Here is a 14,932-nt window from a genome sequence, read left to right as displayed (position 1 = left end):
TCCCTGGAGCTTCCTGAAGAGCCCTTAATCTCTGTGTAGCTAAGGTGGGGCTGGGTTGGGGAAATTTGCCCTCAACCTCCACAAACACAGACTAGTTAGCTGCCGTGGCTGGGGTTAAAAATCTACTCCAGGTTCTGGCTGCCTCTCTTCTACTAGGGAGAGGCTGAAGTGGTCCCACCAAAGCAGAAAATCTGTGTGTAGAGTCAGGTCCATCTGCACTTCACAGACTATAAACCTTCCATGGGCCTTCCTCTTTTCCATCCCCTGCTCCACAGTCTCCTCACAAGCAACCACTAGTAGGGTTGAGCCCAGGCCACAGTTGTGACTGTGCTGTGGGTCAGGAGGTTCTCTGCCCAGGATTCCAGCCCAAGCTGAGAGTACAGCCCTCCCATAGTGGAAGGAGTTTCCTGTGAGCAGGTTACAGCTTTGACCCACATTTCATTCTCCCCATTAATCTGCCCACATGGGCTCTCTCACCTCCTAGATCCAATTGGTTAATCCCAGACCATGTTAGGGAGAAGTGTGCCCATCCTGACTCAACACAGGATGCATGAGTAAGTTTGCTAACCCTGTCCTTTAGGGCATGCCTGGGTCTGATGGAGCAGCCAAGTACGCAGCACCAGGGCAAGCTGGAAAGCAGAGAGCTCATAGTCTGACATACCTCAGTTCATTGCAGGACACCCAAGAGGAAAGGCTTGAATCCCACTGTGGAAATCTCAGTGATACAGATGAACTGTGTCTCTCAGTAGCCATGGGTGGGGGAGGGAAGGAGCACAAAAGAGTATGTATAGAAGAAACCTAGCCATCTGGTTGGGAAGGCATCTGCCCACAATGTGCAGACTCTGGATGCACGGAAATTACCTGGGACCTGTTGGAACCCTGTGGATCCTGTAGTCTGGGCAGGAGTTGGGAAATATTTGTGAAGAAGTGAGCAGGGTGAAACCTGAGGATTTGAAGATCCCTGGAGAGCACAAAGGCACATGCTGAATGGAGAAACAATATGGCACCTGCCTTCTCTGCTCAGGTCTGCAGGGTAGGAAGTGCTCCAGGGAGGCTGAGATCCTCATGCCTTGTCCACAAGCAATTGGTTTCCACCTCTTTGGTGGTAGCAGCTGGGCTCAAGTGGGCAGAAAGTCTCTCCAGCAACTTGGAAGCCTTCCCACTGTCAGAGATGTGGGGGAGAGAGAAGCAAACTGCTCCACTTACCCTTCTCCCTGGGCTAGAAGTCTCTCTGGAGTTGTCTTCTGCTGGTATCTTGCTCCTTCCTGTTCTTGTCTGCAATTTCTTTCTGTGGAATCTCTTGTGGGTTCAGGCATTTCCCCCTTGGAATTATACCCATTCTATGATTATTTGTTTTTTTTTTTTTCTTTTTCATTGAAAACTTTTCTTTCAGAGACAGTCTGAAAGCTGGTGTCTCTGGTCAGTAAGCTCATCTGGCCCAAATGTATTACTTATATTGGATATTTGTTCACTGAAATATACTTTTAATTAACAAATGACCAAAATTTGTCAAGACTTTCATGATCCATCTCAAAAATTAGAGAAACATTTTCTGTTACAAATACCATCTATATGTAATTCATGGGGAGAAGGCATTGTTTCAATATTTTAGGAGAGCACAATAAATCTATCCTTAGCATTTAATAAAACATTTTGTATATGTCTTAGAACTATACATATTATGAAATACAGAATTTACACCCTAGTTCTGCAAAAAAAAAAAAAGAGGCTTTTTTTATGCATTTAATGTTATAAATCCATTAGAGTAAAATACATGGGCTATACTGCATTTCATGTCCAGTAATTGGTGGTTTGTAGTGGTCCTGATTATAGATACTGGAAGTTGGCTTAAATCACAAGGTTTCCAGGGAAGAATGGGGTGACTATGATGGGATTTGCAATAGAATTTGTCAGTCTCTGGGAATGATTAGTGGACCTTGACTTTGGATATGGTGAATCAACACTTGGTTAAAAATACATTTGAGATGGTCATAATTATATTTTCAGAGACTTCTCTCTCAAGGTTGCAGATGTTGAATTGTATTTTTTACAGTTCAGTATCTAGAATATGACATCATTTTCACTGTGTCAAGCATGCACAATTTTGTCAAGACCACATACACCAGATTGGTATTTGATCAGCAATTGATGCAGAACCTTACTCTGGACACAACACCATGTAGGAAATCACTCACTATTGCTCACATGATAACATTGAATGTTGAATTAAAATCTGGAATTGCACATGCCTGCTAGAAGAATTAACTCATGGATGGAGATTTATTTAGTTTTAAAGCCTTCCTAGGGATAGATGGAGAAGTTTTAAAATTTTGTTCACATAGCAACACAAGTTAGTGAAGTGTTTGTCGTTTGTTGACATGCTTGATGAAGATGTGGAAGAACATATTGATGTCATCAGGAGTATGAACCAATGAGGAACTGGAAGAACTTGTGGAGTCATCTGCAGAGGAAGAAGAAGATGAAGTAGAAGACACTGGAGCAGAGCCAGCAATGTGGACATTACTAAAATTTGCTACATTCTGGGTGGTGCCTGTGGCTCAGTGAGTAGGGCCCTGGCCCCATATAAGGAGGGTGGTGGGTTCAAACGTGGCCCGGCCGAACTGCAACAACAACAAAAATAAATAGCCAGGTGTTGTGGTGGACACCTGTAGTCCCAGCTTCTCTTGCCCCAGGCAAGAGAATCGCCTAAGCCCAAGAGCTGGAGGTTGCTGTGAGCTGTGACGCCACAGCACTCTACTGAGGGTGACAAAGTGAGACTCTGTCTCTCTAAAAAAAAAGAGAGAAATAGGCCACATTTTGAATAGCATAGACATTAAAGGAGAAGATTACAGAGTATGATACTTGAATAAAATACAGCAGTTGAGTCACCTTTATAATCACTGAAGGATTACAGCCTCTGCAGCAAACCTTTGATGAATTAAAAAGAAAGAAAAAAAAAATCCAAATTACAATGTTTTTCCAAAAGGAAATAAAACTTGAACTATTGAGGAAGTCCAACCATTGATATCATTTGCTACTGGCGTCTAAAAATGGATATCAGCATGGCTTGATGATGGCATATCACCCAAAGAAAATGATCCTCCTTTTGACATATTGTTAGCAAGTCAATAGTAGCCCTCTTGTTACTGCACTTATCACTATTTCTATTTATAATTTTCTGCCTTTTGTTTGCATGCTTCAGTTTAGTTTTTATTGCTATGTATTTAACTTCCCAATTCTTTAATTCTGCATTATGTAATCTTCTATTAAACTAATCCAGATAATTTTTCATTCTAAATATTATTTTTTTTAGTTTTGTTCCATTTGGTTATTTTTTGTTTTAGTTCCATTTAGTTATTTTTTCCTCTCTGTTTTATTTTTATGTTTCCTTAAAATCTTTAAGTATATTCATATTAGTGGTTTAATAACATTGTGAAATAATTCAATCATTTCTGTATTTTCTGGATCTGTTTGTAATGATAGCATTTTTACTTTATTTTTTATTATTTTATTTTTACTTTTACATTCAAAAGAGTGGAATGGGTCTTTTTCTTACAAGTGAGGGAGGACGAAGGATCACTTTTAAAAAATGCTCAAATTTTCCTCTATGGAGTGTCTATTGTTTTTTTCATTGACTGCTGAGTGTTGTTGGATGATTACATGTTTACAATGTCTTAATTTTTTCAGAGTTTTGTAGTTACGTTTGAGTGGTTGCTACATTGCTCGAATATCACTTTGATCCCTTAAATGCTTGTTTTGTCAGGGAAGATCTAGAATATCATTTACTGTAGGTCTTGTTTAGTCCTATTAAACAAAGCTGCAGGACTTTGAGAGATCTTCTTTTGCCTTTTTGTCACACCTTTTCCCCAGCCATGAACTCTAATTTTTCTGTCCAGTGTTGTGGAAATGTGAAAGCTCCCAGATAATGCTTTAATTATTTTCTTGGATACTGATTCCACAAATGTTCAACTAGAGTCAGAAAATTCGTCAAGTGGACATTTTATGCAGAACTCAGGGCTACCTTCTTTGTTGTTTTTTTTTGTCCTTGTGGTCTTGGGCTTTCAACTTATACACAGATGTTTTTAACAGTTGTTTTTGGTGGAAGGTTTAGATTAATACAAGCTATTATATAATTTCGGCATTTTCTCTTACTAGTTTTTCATGATGCTTTCTTGTTTTGTGTGACTTCTGTAACAAATGGTCACAGACTTAGTGGCTTAAAACAACAGAAAGTTATTCTTTTACACTTCTTGAGGGCAGAAGTGAGTCCCAAAGCAGTATCACAGGCCTGAAATCAAGGTGTCACAAATGTCACTCCCTTTGGAGGCTCTGGTTCTTGCCTGATTCAGCTTCTGGTGGTGGATGGTTCATGGCTAACTTCTCTTCATTTTTCAATGTCAGCATCTTCAAGTCTCTCTCTGGCTCTCTCTTACAAGGACACTTTTTTTTTTTTTTTTTTAATGAGTCAGAGCCTCAAGATGTTGCCCTGGGTAGAGTGCCGTGGCATCACAACTCAAAGCAACCTCCAACTCTTGCCTCAACCTCCCAAGTAGCTGGGACTACAGGTGTCTGCCACAATGCTGGGCTATTTTTAGGTTGTAGCTGTCATTGTTTGGCAGGCCTGGGCTGGATTTGAACCCACCAGCTCTGGTGTATGTGGCTGGCACCTTAGCTGCTTGAATTACAATAAGGAAACTTTTCATGGCAAGTAGTGTTTATCATATTATCTAGGACATTATCCCCATCTCATGGTTTATGACTTAGTCACATCTGTAAATATACCTTTTCCAAATAAGGTAAAATTTAAGGTTCCAAGTATCGGAGCCTGACATCATAGGAGGTATCACTGTTCAGCTTACTATAATCTGTTTTCTGGATCCCAAAGATTCACATCCATTTCACATGTAAAATACCCTCATCCTATGCCAATATCTCCCCAAATATTAACTGATTACAGAATCAACTTTCCGTCCAAAATCTCATTTAAATACCATCAGCTTAACTGCCTCAAATGTACTTATCTATATAATCTAAATAATGTATGGATAAAAATGTATGTATGAATCACCCTAAGTAAAATTTCCTTTTTCACTGTAGGCTATATATTCCCAAGTTATCTAGTCCCAAAATACAATGATGGGCCAGCAATAGTCTAATGGTTACATACATTCTTATTCTAAATAGGAAAAAAGGAAAGGAACAAAGGGGTTACTAGTTTAAAGAAATATCAAAATCCAGGAAGGCAAATCCCATAGTTTTTAGGGCCTGAGAATAATCCTCTGTGATTCGAGGTTTTACCCTCTGTACCTGTGACTCTAGCTGTCACAGTGGTGGTGTTCATTCTGTCTTTTAATTGGTAACACCAAGTTCCCTTATTCCAGTATAAAACTGTGCCATGAGGAGATATGAGTCCCATGAGTTTTGTTCTTGGGGGCATTTAACAGACTATTTCAGCAGGAAGTCTATTATTGGACTTTTCATTCAAGGAAGAATGGTGGGATTCTTGCAGAGATTCTTCATAGCGCTGCTTCAGAGTCCTATCCCCGAGTTCTAACATATGTTAAGTTAATGAGATGGAATATAAGAAATGTTTCTTTTTTTACCTTTCTGAGCTTATAATTTGGTGGGATTAATACAGAATATATAATTTTAATGTAACAACATGTTTATATTAATATAAAAAGTGTTTTTATTAAGATGCAAATCTTAAGACCAACCTCCTGAACAGACCATGCTAGAGGTCCTAAAAGAGTCTCTCCAGATAGATAGAGATGGATAAATAACAAAGGATAAGCATATCATCTTCTCTGTCACCTTTTAATATGTTGAAAAATTTCCCCTTCATTTTTATTAGTAGTCAAGCCTATGCTTTAATTCTCTCTCTTTCTTTCTCTTCCTTCCTTCCTTCCTTCGTATAATTTCTATTGTTTTTTTTGTTCTCAGTAGTATATTTTAATTCTGTTAGAACATTCTTTAAGAACGTTTTAAGTCCTACCTGTCTCAACATTTTCAGACCCAGACAGTCACAGTCCTTGGCCAGAAAGAACTCTAACACATGTATAAGTTATCATAAGCATGCTCAGAAACCAGGGAATTGTACTTTATGACATTTTTTAAAATTAAATCATAACTGTGTACAATAATGCAATCATGAGGTACAAGGTGCTGGTTCCATATACAGTCTGAAATATTTTCACCGAACTGGTTAACATAGCCTTCATGGCATTTTCTTAATTATTGTGTTTAAACCCTTATACTCTACACTTAGTAAACTTCACCTGTAGCCTTCCATGATGCACCCTATGTACTTTATGTCATTTTAAAACTTTTTCATTGTCACCTTTCATTCTTTTCAAAATACATTCTTTTTTTTTTTCATTTTCTTGAATCTTTATTTTATTTTTATTTATTTATTTTTTTTATTGTTGGGGATTCATTGAGGGTACAATAAGCCAGGTTACACTGATTGCAATTGTTAGGCAAAGTCCCTCTTGCAATCATGTCTTGCCCCCATAAAGTGTGACACACACCAAGGCCTCACCCACCTCCCTCTGTTCCTCTTTCTGCTTTCCCCCCCATAACCTTAATTGTCATTAATTGTCCTCATATCAAAATTGAGTACATAGGATTCATGCTTCTCCATTCTTGTGATGCTTTACTAAGAATAATGTCTTCCACTTGCATCCAGGTTAATACGAAGGATGTAAAGTCTCCATTTTTTTTAATGGCTGAATAGTATTCCATGGTATACATATACCACAGCTTGTTAATCCATTCCTGGGTTGGGCATTTAGGCTGTTTCCACATTTTGGCGATTGTAAATTGAGCTGCAATAAACATTCTTTAGATGATTAAATTATCAGTGTTTTTTATTTGGTCTGTCTACTTTGGTTTTAAAATTTCCATGGCCTACGCAATGGATTTATAAGACCCGAAGAGCAAATACAGAAAAAATAAAAATAAACAGATGGAACATAATTAAACTAACAAGTTTCCATACCACAAAGCAAATAATGAGCAGAGTAAATAGATAACCTAAAGAATGGGAGAAAATATTCACATATGGTACATCAAACAAAGGGTTGATATCTAGAATCTACACAGAATATGAATAAGTCAGTAAGAAAAAAAATCAAATAACCGCATCAAACATTAGGCAAAAGACACAAACTCTTGTCAAAATAAGATAGACAAATGGACAATAAACATATGAAAAAAATGATCAACACTGCTAGTCACCAGGGAAATGCAAATTAAAACCACATTGAAATGCCCACTTATCTCTGTTAGAATTACCATTATTTAAAGTGAGCAAACAATTGCAATGTTCTACCACTGAGAACAAAAATTGCAAACACTTTATCTTAATTTGAATTTTATCAAAGGTCTTATTTGGCATCATTTGAAGCAATGAGTAGAAATTTTCCTTGCCATATTAATGTGCTATTTTAAATCAATACAATTTTAAATATCAAATTATTCTTGCACTCTTTTATCCCACTTTTATTTTTCTACTCGGTTTGCTCATACTTTATTTCTGGATAATTTCCTTAAGAGAGACTGATGTAATGTTTCCTTTTGATGAGTTGTCCAGGTTAAGTTTCTTATCAATATTTTGTGGCTTCAAAAAAGGCATTCAGAGGATTTCCTTTTTATGTTTTGAAAAAATTTAAAAGGACTGGATTTATCTAAAAAAAAAGTGAGCAAATAATAACATTGGTGCAGTTGTGGTGAAAAGGGAGTGCTATGTACTTGTGAAGTATCTCAAGAATGGAGAAACAGATACCACATGTTGTTTCTTATAGGTGGGTGCTGAATGAGAGATATACATGTATGTGATCATAAAGAACAGTAATGGACATTGGAAACTAAGAAGTGGGGAGTGTTGCGGGGGTGACGGATAAAAATCTACCTATTGAGTACAAAGTTCACTATTCTGGTGACAGGTACACTGAAAGCCCTGACTTCATCCTGATGCAATTCATTCACATAACAAAAAAGATTTCTACTGCTGAAATTTTTAAAAATCAAACAGTCAATGTAATATGGACAGTCCCTCATGGTGGTTTGACTTACGATTTTTTGACTTTGTAATGGTGCAAATGGGTATATGTTTGGTATAAACCATACTTTGAATTTTGAATTCTGACCTTTTGCCATTTCTATTGGCTGTCTACATGCCACACAATACTCTCTGGTGCTGGTGGGAAGAGGCAGTGAATCAGAGCTCCCAGTCAGCATGTGATCATGAGGGTGAACAACTAATACTCTATAAGGTATCATGTTGCTAGTGTGTCTTGCATATTGCTTTGCATTTTTACATTCCATCAGGTCCACAAAATGCCCATCTGTTTGTCCTGCTTCTGGTGAAAAGAAGAGGCAGGAAATTGCTCTTGAGAAAAAAGATAATTTCCCAGCATGAGGGCAGCAAGCTGTAATGACCACTGTACGTGAATTAGGACTTCTGCAATCCATGATCTCAACCATCCCATAAAATAAGAAGTGAATTAGTGATGCAATGAAATCATTAGCAGTAGTTTAATCCACTGTCATTAAGAAGAAAAGAGTGGGGCCAATTGATGATATGGAAAAATTTCATGTCGGTAGAAGACCAGATACAGAAGTGCATACTGCTTAGCCTATTGACTATCTGAGCTAAGACAAAAAATAGTCTTGATAGACTAAAAGAGCATGCTTATGATGCAATGTATAGGCAAATGTTTACAGCAAGTCATGGGTGGTTTTAACATTTCCAAAGCATCATAATATTCATAATGTGAAGATCAGTAGTGAGGCAACAAGTGCCAGTTCTGAAGGTGCTGAAGCACATTCAGGGCAGGGTAGGCTAAGTTATTATGTTTGATAGGTTAGGTGTATTAAATGCATTTTTGACTGATGATATTTTAAACTTATGATAGGTTTATTTGGATGTAAGAGCATTTGTATTATACTTCTAACTGATCGGTAGCTCTTACTCTTTCTTTGATTGTTGAAAAAAATTCTTTATTCTGTACTACGATCTAGATCAGGTGTCCTCAAACCTTTTAAACAGGGGGCCAATTCACTGTCCCTCAGACCATTGGAAGGCCGGACTATAGTTTAAAAAAAAAAAACAAACTATGAACAAATTCCTATGCACACTGCACATATCTTATTTTGAAGTAAAAAACAAAACAGGAACAAATACAATTCACACCGCTTCATGTGACCTGTGGGCCGCAGTTGAGGACGCCTGATCTAGATCATCTTTAAAATGTAAACTCCGGGCGGTGCCTGTGGTTCAAGGAGTAGGGCGCCGGTCCCATATGCCTGAGGTGGTGGGTTCAAACCCAGCCCCGGCCAAAAAAAAAAAAGAACCCTAAAATGTAAACTCCAGTTCACTTATTCTCTTTATCTGTTCTTAATAAATTCTCCATTATCTTAATAATTTCAACAACAAAGAGACTTCCAGTAATCCTACCTCTACCTGCCACACAATGCACCTATACTTGAATTACGTGGCAGTTGCTTCCCATTTCTATTCTCTTTTCCATCCATTTGTATTTTTTAAAAACCTTCCAATCTTTTCTTTTAGTATTTCAATGGTTTAATTATTATTTTCTTTTTTTGTTGGGGATTCAATGAGGGTACAAAGAACCAGGTTACATTGATTGCATTTATTAGATAAAGAACCTCTATTTTTAAGATTGTTTTTTTCCTTGCTGTAGAGGGAGAATTGGGAAAGAGATGGCAGAATTAAGTGGTGAATGTGGGAAGAAGAGGGTGATGAAATGTGCTAAAATTTTCTTAGCAAGTATTTTCCCCTATATTTATGTCTTTAATCCATACGGGGGCTCTGGCAGTTTGGAACTCTTTTACAAATAATAAAAAATCTGTGGTCTGCTTTCTTCCTCTCACCCCACTTTTTGTGCAGGACACCACCTTATTTGGAGAATCCAAAAAATAGAAGAACATATAGTTAGCATAATTATAGGATTAAAGTTAATAATTAACACCCTTAAAATTTTCTTTTCTTTTCTTTTTTTGAGACAGAGTCTCACTATCACCCTTGATAGGGTGCTGTGGCAACACAACTCACAGCAACCTCAAACTCTTGGACTTAAGTGATTTTCTTGCTTCAGCCTCCCAAGTAACTGGGACTACAGGCACCCACCACAATGTCTGGCTATTTTTTATTGCAGTTGTTACTGTTGTTTAGCAGGCCCTGGCTGGGTTTGAACCTGCCCGCCCCAGTGTATGTGTCTGGCACTATAACCACTGAGCTATGGGTGCTGAGCCCCCTTAGCATTTTCTAAGACTCTTATATCTCAGAAAAAAAATCCCAAGTGTGAACTGATCAGCAAACTCAACTGCCTTCTTACTCCCACTGAAAACTCACTCTTTTCCTGGTTCATTAACAAATTCTAGGGGTTCAATGTAGATGGCTAGGACTATGAGTGCTTCTCTCTCCCAAATTCTTTGACTCTGAGCTTTCTCAGCATCTAGACTCATCTGAGTACAACTTTTTCTCCACTTAGCTTACTTAAGAAATTCTTGGAATTTTTTTGCCATGAAAAATTATCAGAAAAATAGAATGAGAAACCATGTGTTCGTTATTTTTTCATTAGGATTTGTGCGTCTGGTTGGAGGAGATGGACCCTGCTCAGGGCAAGTGGAAGTGAATTCTGAAGGAGATTGGATTCCAGTTTCTGATGGGAACTTCAGGTTCCCCAATGCCCAGGTAATCTGTGCAGAGCTGGGGTGCGGCAAGGCTGAGTCTGTCCAGGGGAATTTGTCCTTCAGAAAGGCCAGTGGACAGATCTGGGCTGAAGAGTTCCAGTGTGAGGGGAAGGAGTCTGGCCTCTGGTTCTGCCCAAGAGTGTCCTGCCCTGGAGAAACTTGCCACCACAGTGCAGCTGTTCAAATCGTCTGTTCAGGTGAGACTCAGGACACCAGTTAATTTTCTAGCATAGGGTAAGAAAAACATGAAATTTTGCTGCCTGTCTTCTCCTTCTAGAGTACACAGAAGTCCGGCTCATAAAAAATGGTTCTTCCCAGTGTGAGGGACAAGTGGAGATGAATATTTCTGGACACTGGAGACCACTCTGTGCCTCCTATTGGAGCATGGCCAATGCCAATGTCCTTTGCCGTCAGCTCAGCTGTGGAGTTGCCATGTCTACCCCACAAGGAAAGTTCTTTGTGGAAGGAGGGAACAGGATCTGGAAAGACCAATTTCACTGCTCGGGGGCTGAGCCCTCCCTGTGGCATTGCCCTGTGACTACTCTGGTTGGTCCAGACTGTAACCATGTTAACACGGCCTCTGTGATCTGCTCAGGTAAGAGACAGCTAACGGCTGACTTGTACTCAGGATATTATTGAAGGAAATATCTCTAAGAGCAGAGAATGTGGAAAACTGACCTCAAAAGTGAGACATTTTTTGATGAAAAATGGTTCTTCTTATTGCTCATTCATTTTTTAAGCCCAAGCAGGAAGTATTAGGGGAGACCATATCTTTTAAAAGTAAAATGTTTTTATTTAAATGTAATGAATAGGGAATAGTGTAGAAACAACTGTAGCTCAGTAAATCATAATAGTATGCACACAGTTGCGTGACTCAAACTAGAGTAACTAAGAGAAAATTAGCAGTAACTGGGAGTCACCTTCCTGCGCCATCAATTTTTTGCATTTTCTTCTCTCCTAATTTCTACAGCTGTAGAATATTTTTAGTTTTTTTTTGAATGGTATGTAAAATCATGGAGTATATTCTCTTTTGCTGGTAATTTTTTTGACTCAGTATTATGTTTGTGATTCTTCTATGTTTTGTTTATAGAAATGCTTCATTTTTATTGCTGTAGAATATTCTAGTGAATGACCACATGAACATGCACATTGATCCCTTCAACTGATTGTGGAATTTTGAGTTCCTTCCAATTAAAAAATTTTTTTTTGTAGACAGTGTTTTTCTCTGTCACCCAAGTTAGAGGGCAGTAGTATCAGCCTAGCTCACTGCAACCTCAACCTCTGAACTCAAGTTATCCTCCTAATCACAGCCTGCCAAGTAGGTGGGTCTATACATACCCGCCTCTATGCCTGGCTAATTTTGTCTCTTTTTAGTAGAGACAGGGTCTTGCTCTTGCTCAGGCTGGTCTCAAACTCCTGAGTTCAAGTAATCTGCCGTCCTTGGCCTCCCAGAGTGCTAGCATTATAGGCATGAGCCACCATGTCTGGCCTTCAATTCTTTTTTTAATTGATATATAATATTTGTACTTTTTAAATATTATTTAAATTTAAATAATTAAATTTACTGACCAATTACTCAGCTGAACTAGAAAGTTCAAACGAGGCCTGTGGTAACTGTAGGCAAAAATGAATGGAAACAGAAAATAATTCACAGGCAGCGTGAATAGAAGTAAAAGTAATTTGCATGTATTTTAGTGTAACAAAGAGAAATTTTATTTATGAAGAATAAAGAGAAAGTTTAGAGCACTTCCAAAGAGAGTTGGAAGTGAGTTCCTCTCATGAAGTAGAAGAGGTGAGAGAGAAGGGGGTGCAGAGGCAGTGCAGAGGTGTAAATGTCTCTTCCTTTCCATTTGAGAGTGTTCCCCTCTCACCACACCATGCTAGTACCTACAGCTTTGGGACCTTGTGATGCGGGCTATTCTCAGTGAGGTTAGGTGATATCTCAAAGTGTTTTTAATTTGCATTTTTCTGTGACTAGGGATGATGAGCATTATTTCATGAGTTTCTTGGCTATTCATCTGTCCTCTTGGGAAAAGATTCTGTTCATGTCTCTTGCCCAGTGAATGGGTTTGTTTTTTCATTTCTTGTCGAATTGCTTGAGATTTGTAGATTCTGGTTATTAGCCCTTTTTCAGATTCATAACATTCAAATAACTTCTCCCTCTCTGAAGGTTGTCTCTTTGCATTGTTGATTGTGTCCTTAGCTGTGTAGAAGCTTTTTAACTGGAACAGGTCCCATTTATTTATATTTGATGATGCTGCAATTGCCAAGGGAGTCTTCTTCATAAATTCTTTCCCAGGACTGATATCATTAAGAGTTTTTTCCACACTTTCTTTTATCAGCATGTAATTCCTTTTTTTTTTCTTTTTGAGACAGAACATCACCCTGAGTCAAGTTCCATGGCATCACAACTCACAGCAACCTGAAACTCTTGGGCTTAAGTAATTCTCTTGCCTCAGCCTCCCAAGCAGCTGGGACTACAAGCACCTGCCACAATGCCCGGCTATTGTTTTGTTGCAGTTGTCATTGTTGTTTAGTTGGCCTCGGGTGGGGTTCGAACCCACCAGCCTTGGTGTATGTGGCCCGCGCTGTAACCACTGTGCAAGGTGCCCCCAAGCCAGCATGTAATTCTTTTTTTTTTTTTATTGTTGGGGATTCATTGAGGGTACAATAAGCCAGGTTACATTGATTGCAATTGTTAGGCAAAGTCCCTCTTGCAATCATGTCTTGCCCCCATAAAGTGTGACACACACCAAAGCCCCACCCCCCTCCCTCTGTCCCTCTTTCTGCTTTTCCTCCCCCCCATAACCTTAATTGTCATTAATGGTCCTCATATCAAAATTGAGTACATAGGATTCATGCTTCTCCATTCTTGTGATGCTTTACTAAGAATAATGTCTTCCACTTCCATCCAGGTTAATATGAAGGATGTAAAGTCTTCATTTTTTTTAATGGCTGAATAGTATTCCATGGTATACATATACCACAGCTTGTTAATCCATTCCTGGGTTGGTGGGCATTTAGGCTGTTTCAGCATTTTGGCAATTGTAAATTGAGCTGCAATAAACAGTCTAGTACAAGTGTCCTTATGATAAAAGGATTTCTTTCCTTCTGGGTAGATGCCCAGTAATGGGATTGCAGGATCAAATGGGAGGTCTAGCTTGCGTGCTTTGAGGTTTCTCCATACTTCCTTCCAGAAAGGTTGTACTAGTTTGCAGTCCCACCAGCAGTGTAAAAGTGTTCCCTTCTCTCCACATCCATGCCAGCATCTGCAGTTTTGAGATTTTGTGATGTGGGCCATTCTCACTGGGGTTAGATGGTATCTCAGGGTTGTTTTGATTTGCATTTCTCTAATATATAGAGATGACGAACATTTTTTCATGTGTTTGTTAGCCATTCGCCTGTCATCTTTAGAGAAAGTTCTATTCATGTCTCTTGCCCATTGATATAAGGGATTGTTGGCTTTTTTCATGTGGATTAATTTGAGTTCTCTATAGATCCTAGTTATCAAGCTTTTGTCTGATTAAAAATATGCAAATATCCTTTCCCATTGTGTAGGTTGTCTCTTTGCTTTGATTATTATCTCCTTAGCTGTACAGAAGCTTTTCAGTTTAATGAAGTCCCATTTGTTTATTTTTGTTGTTGCAATTGCCATGGCAGTCTTCTTCATGAAGTCTTTCTCCAGGCCAATATCTTCCAGTGTTTTTCCTATGCTTTCTTTGAGGATTTTTATTGTTTCATGCCTTAAATTTAAGTCCTTTACCCATCTTGAGTCAATTTTTGTGAGTGGGGAAAGGTGTGGGTCCAGTTTCAGTCTTTTACATGTAGACATCCAGTTCTCCCAACACCATTTATTGAATAGGGAGTCTTTCCCCCAAGGTATGTTCTTGTTTGGTTTATCAAAGATTAGGTGGTTGTAAAATGTTAGTTTCATTTCTTGGTTTTCAATTCGATTCCAAGTGTCTATGTCTCTGCTTTTGTGCCAGTACCATGCTGTCTTGAGCACTATGGCTTTATAGTACAGACTAAAATCTGGTATGCTGATGCCCCCAGCTTTATTTTTATTACTAAGAACTGCCTTAGCTATATGGGGTTTTTCCAGTTCCAAACAAAACACAGAATCATTTTTTCCAAATCTTGAAAGTACGATGTTGGTATTTTGATAGGAATGGCATTGAATAGGTAGATTGCTTTGGGAAGTATAGACATTTTA

At 38.5% G+C, this 14,932-nt stretch overlaps 1 protein-coding gene across 1 annotated transcript in view; it reads left to right on the top strand.

The window, feature by feature from the left end:
- The window catches only part of LOC128561963 (antigen WC1.1-like), a 137,695-nt gene that overhangs the window by 28,652 nt on the left and 94,111 nt on the right, over nucleotides 1-14,932 (top strand). Inside the window, exons 3-4 of the mRNA XM_053556610.1 lie at nucleotides 10,608-10,916; nucleotides 10,997-11,314. Of these exons, the coding sequence (XP_053412585.1) occupies nucleotides 10,608-10,916; nucleotides 10,997-11,314 (627 nt within the window). The remainder of the gene's footprint in view (nucleotides 1-10,607; nucleotides 10,917-10,996; nucleotides 11,315-14,932) is intronic.

Source organism: Nycticebus coucang, chromosome 12, assembly GCF_027406575.1.
Source record: "Nycticebus coucang isolate mNycCou1 chromosome 12, mNycCou1.pri, whole genome shotgun sequence".
Taxonomy (NCBI): Eukaryota; Metazoa; Chordata; class Mammalia; order Primates; family Lorisidae; genus Nycticebus; species Nycticebus coucang.
This window is presented reverse-complemented; position numbering and strand designations above follow the sequence as displayed.